This window comes from Nelumbo lutea, chromosome 2, assembly GCF_056320005.1.
Source record: "Nelumbo lutea isolate HS-2025 chromosome 2, American lotus-T2T, whole genome shotgun sequence".
Classification (NCBI taxonomy): domain Eukaryota; kingdom Viridiplantae; phylum Streptophyta; class Magnoliopsida; order Proteales; family Nelumbonaceae; genus Nelumbo; species Nelumbo lutea.
Window position 1 is genome coordinate 827297 of NC_142685.1, and position 9893 is coordinate 837189.

Consider the following 9893-nt stretch of genomic DNA (forward strand, 5'->3'; position numbering starts at 1 on the left):
TCATGATAGAGTCATTTGAGAATTTATCATCATTTTAAGCATTGTACTTTCATGTCTCAAAGCAGCAGAAGCTGATAACCGACCTCGTCTGAGGAATCCTCTCTCTGAAATAAGCTTTGTAGCTAGATCCCATCCTCTACCAGAGTCAAGATCTAGAAGCTGTAAATTAGGCCTCAACCGAGTGAACTTTCTCCATTTGTTCAGATCATATCCAACTTGCTTTATCTCTGAATTGAAATTCTTTAGACCTGCCACAGACCTCAAGGTAGGTATCGCCATTTGCAACAGTATAATGCCAGCAGAATACATATCAAATAGGTCGGGACTATTTAACTGCATCAACCATGAAATATCTCACTTTAGTACCTCAAAGAATGACCAATGTTTTTAAAACGAGAGAGAACCAGGTGGTCAGACTGGGTAAAAACAGATCAGGTACTAGAGTAGTCTGGCCAGGTGATCAACATCAAACCAAGATGGTTCAACCAAAAAAAAAAAAAAAATAGAGTAATGCACCTGTCCAGATGGTGGCTTGACTTCAAAATTTCATTTTGTTTTATTTATTAACCCTATTTTTGAGTGCCATTTAACCATTTTTTCTGCAGGGTTTACCATAGTCAAATCAATGGCATATTCAGTTCGCTGATCTGTCTGTTTTTTTAAACATTGGTACTGATTATATGAACTTTCTTCACATATTCACTTATTGTGGACATTTAATCTTGTTGATTCTAAACCTATGATACCCAGATACCTGTACAAGGGTGCAATATGTATCAGATACTTCAATTTCAAGTGTAAATTACATATCTGACACCATATCCTGGCCTTATCATATCTATGTGACATAAATTCGAACATAGAATTCCATTAGATATAACTAAACTGCTCAGCCAACTTCTATGCATACCAGTGCTACATTCACCAAAATGCCAATTGGATGCTTAGGATCTAAACTCACACACGACAACCACCTTAGATCTTCTCTAGGAAGAAAGAGCACAGAAAACTGTAATACCTGCCAGAGGATTGGAGAAAGGAGAGCTGCAATGGGCTCCGGAGGTGGCTTAGGTGTTTCTTCAGGAAGCACATAAAGTTCAGGAGGGCAGTAATCTGGGTCAAGAAGTCCACGGTTTGGCACATAATTCTTCCCAATCCGAAGGTCTGTGGCTGCCCCAAAATCTATAAGCTTGATCTGCCCCTTCTTTGTCACCACTAAGTTGGATGGTTTTACATCCCGGTGCACAATACCTGTGTCATGGATCTTCTTGAGAGAATTTATGATTTGACGCATTATCTGTTTGATGATCAGTGAATTCCGTTGGAGAGAATCTAATCCTTGCAAGACACGGCCGAACATAATGGACTCTAAATTTAAAGGGAAGTTGCGATCTTTCATATAATCAGCCAGGCATCGATCCCCCTGGCACATGGGTGTCTCAATAATAAGTATGACAAAAATAAGCAGTCTATACTTGCATAAACATAGCATATTTTGGTTTTGGAAAGTTAAAAGAAGCCTGATCAGATTCTGTAGAAAGGAGAAAAATACAAGGAGTGTATAAATATGCAAGTGAAACATCACAACATCATATGCATTTGGCATTTAACAACATGATAGTTTCTTGAAGAAACAATAGAAATTTTCTGTGATCATAGTAGCATTAATAAGGGCCATTACCCTATGTTGGTCCTGGCTATCCAGAGTTTTGAAGGGCTAGACTTGAATTGGATATGGACTTGACCCTTTTGGGATTTTTTGCACAATTTGACCTCTCTCCATCCAGATCTGTACTCTCATGCTTCTCAGCCCAACATTTTACCATTGGACATGATGCCCTATCATGCCATTACCAACACTAAAGCAAATAAATAATTGTTACAAACTTTGAAAAGTAGTCTGAATTTTTATGTGACAATAGGTGAAACAAGATTCATGTATCCAACCCCATATAGTAGGGATAAGGCTTGGATGATGATGAATATCTGTATTTGTGGGTTCAAAATGTCCATGATCATCAATTCAGAGCATTCAATATTAGAATATTATCCCTTAGTTCAGCCTACACCAAACTCCTACTCCTCACAACTCAGAGACTCCTGGTTATCAATCAGTGCTAACTGCTGAATATGAAAAACCAGAGATATGTTTTTCCATTGTCTAAATGAAGGCTCTTAATTAGATGTTCAGTAATGCTTTTAAATGTCACTTTGGGGCCATATTTTAATTGGAATGATTACCCTAGTTGCCTTATGGAATCCTATAAGCTCTATAGAATCTAAATAGATGAAAAATTGGAGATATGTTTTCCACTGTTGAAATGAAGACTCTTACTTTTTTTTTTTTGGTGGGGGGGAGGGGGGTGAAAAGCATATGAAAAAAAAAAACAGTGGAAATGAAAGCTCTTACTTAGATGTTCAGTAATGCTTTTTAATGTCATTTTCGAGGCCATACTGTAATTGAATTGAATCAATTGATTACCCTCTGTGCTTGATAATTGATAGATAGACTGAAAGTGTACCTCAAATTTCCAAACAAGCCATTTTCCTCCCTTTGTGAATTGTGAGCTTGTTTTATCGGCAACAAAACTCCCAAGGAACTCAGCGCATGTTTCGGGTGCTGCTCTCGATAGCCTATAGTTAAACCACTCCTCAAAATCACCGCATTCTTCAGCCCCTTCTATTCCAACCTTCACCTGCTAGGTTATTGAAACATAAGAAATAAGCAAAATAGAAGCATGACAGCGGGAGCAAATATGCATCCTTCAGTACTAGAGAACCTTGGAAAAACCCAGAGCTCTAGTCATCATTAAGAAATTTGCACAAACAAGAACTGCAATTCACACATACAATCCAGATAAGTTAAGGGTCCCATTTCTTTTACTTGGTTAAAAAAGGTATAGTTCAAAAGTAACGAAAATAAATCAGCATCCCTCTATTAATTTGATGAAAGCAATGAAAATTTCTGTGACACGACAATCGCCTGAAAATCTCAAAATGGCCACCAAAAATTTCAATACAACCAGCATGCACCTTCTTTGAGGTCGGGGTGGGGGGCCTGGGCTGGGGATTATGGAGAGGCAATAAAAAAATTAACAAAACTCATTTTCATCCTGAAATGATGTACAAGAGACTCAGAAAAAGAAAAGAAAGGAAAAGAAAAGAAAAGAAAAAAAAAAGCTTTTGGGAAAGGATGTGCAAGCACCAAAAATGAGAAATTTTTAAGATAAGCCCTAAAGATTAACGGTTCCTAAGACACATTACCCTTTTAAAGAATTTCTACTGAAAAGAAATTACCTTTTTAAGAATGACCTTTTGCTTCACTTTGCCATCTATTTCTAATGCTTTTGCCTTCTTCTGCACTCGATCTTCTATACTTAAACTTTTCGGAACAACTACACCGGAATAAACAATACCAAAAGATCCTTCTCCCAATCTATCCCCTATAACGAAGTCAGTCCTCTTCAAGCTCCTTCTTCCCAGTAAGCTATCAAAACCCAGTTGCAAAGGAGCTAAAAGATACGCATCAATGGCGCCCATGAGAACACCTGGCCTTGCAGTCAGGTAAACCCAACTAAGACCAGCAAAAACCAGAATGCTCCATCTCTGTGCTTCTGGTAATTCTTCAGAAACTATCTGAAATTGCGAAAGCCCGGATTTAACGAAAGGGAATAGAGTCACTAGTTCATTAAAATGAAGAGTATTCTTCAACAGATCGTCAGAGATAGTGCCGAGCAATGCATATTTGCACTTTCCCGGGTATTTTGTAGAAGATCCTGTGAATGAATAAAGGTGATTTGGGGAGATGGGTTTCGTAGGAGAGAGCCATGGAAATTTGGGGTTCCAATGGAGGGCAGTTGCAGCTGGGGAAAGGAGAGATGCCATTGGTGCTTGCTGCTTGCTCAAAGGGAAGGATGGGCTGGCTGAGTACGGTATTTTTTCTAAAGAGATTCAACACAAAGTGTCAGCAGAGGTTGCTTTTTTGCCACGTGTCATTTATAGGGTTATCCATGACCATGAACCCGGTTAGTAAATTGTGGTTTGCTGTATGTTACTATTCTTCTTCGTCAACACACCCTCCTCACGACACTTTCCAGTCGTGCACCGGGAACATCTTCGTCCGTGCATTAGGAACATTTTCGTACTTAAGGAAGATGTTCCCGATGCACGGCTGAAAAGTTTGTGAGGGCTGCTGAGTATCAAATTTGTGAAGATGAAATCTGGATTTGGCAGACAAATTGGCAATTGTATACTTTATAGGAATTCGGATTTGTTCGTAAATTATGGGATATATTTAAGTAAATAACCTTTTTCAGCTATAGAACAGTGTGGAAAAGGAAATAAAAACCACTAGAAACTAGCTAATGATGCCGTACTTAGCACGGGATAACTATACGTAAATAGTTTGTTTGATTCAGAATAACACGGTAAGTTTCGAAAGCATTTAGGCTGGCTGGATTTTTAATTTTACATAACAGACTTTATCTAAAAGGATGGAAACTTTAAAAAGACCAATATAACATCTAAAATGCCTTCTATGGTGTTAATTGTTTATTTATTTAATATTAAAAAAAAAACTAAACTAAACTGCAGTACTACGTATATTTGATTTGTTATTAAAGGATCAAAACCTTTTAAATATTATTTTTCTAAACTAAGATACAACAGGATTTTGGAGATAGAATGGGACCCAGCCGAGTCTTCAATCTTGTTACATTTTAATAAGGTTTATATATTCTAGTGGTAAAAAAAATTCTAAGACTGATAAGTAAGAAGGTTATTTACCTTTGCGCTGTGTTTGGTTTGAAAGAAAAGGTCGTTACCCTTTTGGCTTTTTCTTTTAAAGTTGAAACCAAACACAGCCTTAAATTTTCTGATAACCTAGGACTAGGTGGCCTCAGTCCTCACGTCAGTGAACCCATACCATACATATTGAAGGGGCTTCCCGCTTCCTTTGGACTTGGGACCGGCAGCTGGAGAATCCAGTTCCAGCACGCAGAAGAGGCATACTAGTCCAGCGCTCCTGGAAGTTGGCAATACAATGTCTCCCAGCAACTTGGGGATGAAAGCTTGGCTGGATTTCTCATGCTTCAAATTGATTGATTTGGGGCACAGGGGAAAGTTTATTTTCTTGAGTATCACTTATTTGATTTGTGTTTTGAAAATTATAAAAGTAGGGTACTAGGTTATCACTTAGGTACATAAAACAAGTTAATAAAATAATGGCAATGATAAAGCATATGAAATAAAGGCTATGCTTGGTACTATGGCCATTTATGAGGCACAATAGTTGTGTCTTGGAAATTATAAAAGTAGGGTATTATGCACAAAACCCAATAAATGGTTTTTTATTGTTATTGTTATTGTTATTGTTATTTAAGACACTTAGGTGCTATTAAGCATTATATTGGATAAAAAAATGTGAAACTTTTATTGAGAGCGAAAAAACATAAAAAACATGTTTTTACATTATTCGGGTAAGTGATACTGAGGAAAATAAACTTTCTCTGATCTCCACATAAATCTGAAAAAAGAACATGAGATTCTTGATCAATGGGAACCAAAATCCCATTGACCAACTTTTCCCCCTCTCAAAATCCGAAAAAAGAATGCCTCCTAAATTTCCATTTTCCACTAGTTAATGACTTGTCCAGAGCCTACGGACTAGCCATTCCACTGGTTTATTCATTGTATGCATTACCCTTAACATGTTGGCACGGTAGTGGCACAGGTGGTCCGTGGGCTACTAACTTAATCATGTATTGAAACATGCAATACATGGCCTACAGATTTGGACAAGGCATGAGCGGGCATGCTGACTCATGCACGGTCGGTGATGATTAGGCCATGCAGTCCATCAGGGGCATGGGCGGCACAGCTAGGCAAGTTGATGCAAGCAAGTGCCTGAGAGAAGCGTTTGGTGCACAAGCGGATTGGTAGACTTGACAAGACCTAGTGCACAGGCGGGCTGATGGACTCAGCATGGGCTTGGTGCACAGGCAGGCCAAGCAGGTGCCTAGTGCACAAAGGGACTCAACGAGTGCTTGGCTAGAACAGGGCCAACGCCCAGGTGTAGGCAGACATGTGCCATGACATAGGTGGCACAGTCATGTTGCAGCACATGGGTGTGGACATTGGGGCAAGTTGGTAGGCCAGACTTGCACAGATGCATAGTGATGCCCAGGGGGACCAAAACACAGAATGTGGCTAAGGGCTTGGCACACGCCATAGGCGAGCCAGATGCCTTAGGCATGTGCGCAAGGGGCAAGCATACACTATTGACAAGCACAATTGTATTATTGTAATTATGGATGATAGTTCAGACAAGTGATGTTATCTAGGGCCAAAATCTTAACGTACTCTTTTGGGGAGGGTGTGGGCTTTCCACGGGTAGCACCGGTGGTAAGTTGGGTTCCCATGCCAAGGCCAGGTGGGGCTATGTGCAGAAGCAGTAGTGCACATGACACGATGGCTTAGTTGGACTGACACACTCGGTGGTAGGGTGTTGCGCAAGCGACTTGATGACGACACACACACACAACATTATGGTACGTGCTATGACTAAGACAAATGAGGCTAGCATGCATATGGTAGGCCACAGTGTCACGAGTGACTCCTTTGCCGTGCCTTCAAGCACCTACCATGAGCCATCAGAGTGCCAACCGCGTGCCTTCAAGGTGTCAGCATGTGTCTCATGGGTGGGCTATGCATGTATTTTGTAAGGGAGGACCGCCAATGGCGTTATTATAAATACATAGTATGAATTTTCATTCTTTTGATGTTTCTTAATGTCACTCCCCCAAAAGCTTAACGTAATCTTTGAGGGGAGGTAGGTAGTCGAGTGAGTTCATAAGCGTGTAAAGGTTAAGCACGAGATTCCCTCGACACTGTACTGTGTGCATGTGCTTACCATTGATTAATGCAATACAAGTTACCTTTTGTCTAATCTGTGTGCATTCTTGTTGCCTTGTGTGTGTTGTTGCTTGCTTTCGTAGGCTTTCTCGACCCCATCGAGCGCTGCACGTGGCCTCGTTGATTAACCCCGTGACAGTTGGTATCAAAGCAGGTTGCTCCTCAACGCTCGTGACCCTTGCATAGCAACACTAGTGGTGGCGCAATGAAGCACAACAAGGAACTCACCAACGAGATTAGGCATGGCCTTACCCATGCAAGGGAGATTGATGAGTCTCTAGGCGATGAAACCGCTGCAGAGAGGGCCCCAAAGGGTCGCACATCCAAGACAAGCAAGCCTGACAAGTCAGTTGACACGCTTGCTACCTTTGACACACTCATCCTTCGCTGTGAAGTAACTGTTGGGGAGATGCGTGACCAAGTAGAAGAAATCCACTTGAATGTGGAAACAACTGAGAGCTCCATGGTGGAGCTAGAAGCCCGTTTAAATGGCATTATGAATGAGGTCCAAGACGTCCTGGATAGAACCCTCAAGGAAGTCCTTGGAACAAGATCTCGACAAGAAGGGAGCTCATCTTGATCCGACATCCAAGACCAGGTGGGAAAGATGAAAGCTGAATGGATGGCCATGAAAGTAGCCATGGCCTCTCTTTCCGACATCCAGACTCAAGTGGATGAACTAAGAGGAGGCATGTCGCTCCTCAAGAGACTGGTGGCCAGCACTCCAAGCCCCTCCACAACACTAGTCCCTGCTCGTGTGAAGATTCGGGAGCCCACACCTTATGCCGACTCCCGAGATGCTAGAGAACTTGACAACTTCTTGTGGCAGATGGAACAATATTTCCATGCTGGTGACATTGATGATGACCTAACGCAAATTCGTACAGTGATCGTGTATTTGACTGACATTGCTATGCTATGGTGGCGCAGGCGATGCTAAGACATTAAACGGGGTACATGCACCATTGAGTCATGGGCTGATTTCAAACGAGAACTAAAGCGGCAATTCTACCCAGAGAACGTGGAGTACCTGGCGTGGAAGAAGATGAAAGCACTCCAACATGGGGACTCACTCCACGATTATGTTAAAGAGTTTTCAGCCCTTACCTTGGAGATCATGGACATGTCCGACAAGGATCTACTGTTCAACTTCATGGACGGATTGAAGCCATGGGCTGAACTAGAACTCCAATGCCACAATGTACAGGACCTCGCCACGGCAATGGCAGTGGCAGAGCAACTCAATGAGACCGGCTTGTCAGATGAAGAAGCTCCTAAGCCAGAAAGCCCGCGTTCCCCTAATTTGAGTGGGGGAGCAAGTCATTCACGCCCTCCGTACGACAACTCCAGCTTCAACAAGCTAGCAAGATAAGACTACGGGAAGAAGCCACAAGGAGAGCAAGGCCCTCAGCACCATTACAAGCCCAGGACCGTTGGGTCCCCAATTTCTTGCTTCCTTTGTGGGGGAAATCACTTGGTTCGCAACTGCCCAACCAAGAAGAAGATCAATGCCCTTGTCGCCAAGCTCAGTGATGACGAGCAAAGTGATGAGGAAAAGTCTGTTTAGGCACCAAGAGTGGGCGCCCTTCAACTCTTCAACGCCATGGTGAAGAAAGAGGCCAATCATGGAAGGCCAAATAGAGCCCAAAGGGGGCTGAAGTATGTAGACATCCTCTTCGGCGGGAAGCTGACTCAAGCCCTTGTTGATAAAGGGGCCTCCCACAACTTCATTTTAGTTGCTGAGACCAAGCGACTCAAGCTGAACACTATGAAAGAGACAGGGTGGATCAAGGCCGTGAACTCCGGGGCAAAGGCAAATGAAGGCACGACTCGTGGGGTTGACCTCCAAGTTGGGCCGTGGACAAACAAGATTAATCTTTCAGTTGTATCCCTGGATGACTTCCGAGTTGTCTTGGGAATGGACTTCATGAGACAAGCAGAAGTCGCGCTCCTGCCTCACATCAACTCTCTGTGCATTTTGGACGAGTGCTCCCCTTGCATGGTACCAGTTGTGACTTCTTCCCGGGTTCATGGGAAGCAAGTTTCTGCACTATAACTTTTTCATGGAGAAGCCTTGTTCAACGCCAACATGAAGGAAGTAGAGAAGTTCCCCACTCCACAAGCTGAAGAAGCCGCACCTCGAGCCAACAACTATAGCAGCAGTAGGAAACAGCAGACCATCCAGCCATCTACACCTCTCCAGCAACAGAGTTCGTGCGCGTCGACAACCATCAAGCAAAGCAGAAGACCCAAGGCCGTGTCCAAGTTCAACATCGCCTATTACCACAACCACAAGGGGAAAGCAAGTGCCACTCAAGCTGCCTAGGGACCACTTTCACACCATCCCTCAGATTGAATCATGTAGTAGCCTTGTGAGTCACCCTTGGGGAAAAATTCATGAGAACCAACACCCCAACAATCCAAACCATCATTTTGACCCTTATCTGGCCCAAACCTACCCGATAACCAAGTCGAATCAGCCATTAACATACCTTGAGGCCTCCAGGAAAGGACTTAGCCCTAGGAAACCCCAACAGAATAGGCCAACCCAACCATGCTACAAGACTATACACCTCGGCCTTAGACGATAGCAGGTTCGGGAGCAGTAGAAGAACCTTCCTTCCACAGTAGTGACTCTAAGGGACCAGCCGAAGTCGATCTCCGAGGACGTAGATCGAATTGAGTGGGGGAGAATGTCACAAGTGACTCCTTTGCCGCACCATCAAGCACCTACCATGAGCCATCAGAGTGCCAACCGCGTGCCTTCAAGGTGTTAGCATGTGTGTCATGGGTGGGCTACGCATGTATTTTGTAAGGGGGGACCGCCAATGGCGTTATTGTAAATACATAGTATGAATTTTCATTCTTTTGATGTTTCTTAATGTCACTCCCCCAAAAGCTTAACGTACTCTTTGAGGGGAGGTAGGTAGTCGAGTGAGTTCATAAGCGTGTAAAGGTTAAAGGTTAAGCACGAGATCCCC

General features: G+C 42.8%; 1 protein-coding gene across 1 annotated transcript; it reads right to left on the minus strand.

Annotated features, from left to right (window-relative positions):
• Positions 1-3969, minus strand: STN8 (Protein kinase superfamily protein). Its single transcript, XM_088968146.1, has 4 exons — positions 3298-3969; positions 2523-2696; positions 1019-1423; positions 1-333 (listed from the first exon to the last, which is right to left on the minus strand). The coding sequence occupies exons 1-4, from the start codon at positions 3883-3885 to the stop codon at positions 1-3; spliced, it is 1500 nt and encodes a 499-aa protein (XP_088824272.1). The 5' UTR covers positions 3886-3969.
• Positions 3970-9893: the final 5924 nt, after the last annotated feature.

What these genes read in the sequence shown, in the direction of transcription:
- STN8 (XM_088968146.1), bottom strand. Translation starts at nt 3,885, where the DNA reads ATGGCATCTCTCCTTTCCCCAGCTGCAACTGCCCTCCATTGGAACCCC. An exon ending in AAAAGGTCATTCTTAAAAAG is followed by an intron (nt 2,697 to 3,297) that starts GTAATTTCTTTT and finishes ATAACCTAGCAG; the next exon opens with GTGAAGGTTGGAATAGAAGG. An exon ending in TTTCTCCAATCCTCTGGCAG is followed by an intron (nt 334 to 1,018) that starts GTATTACAGTTT and finishes TGGTTGATGCAG; the next exon opens with TTAAATAGTCCCGACCTATT.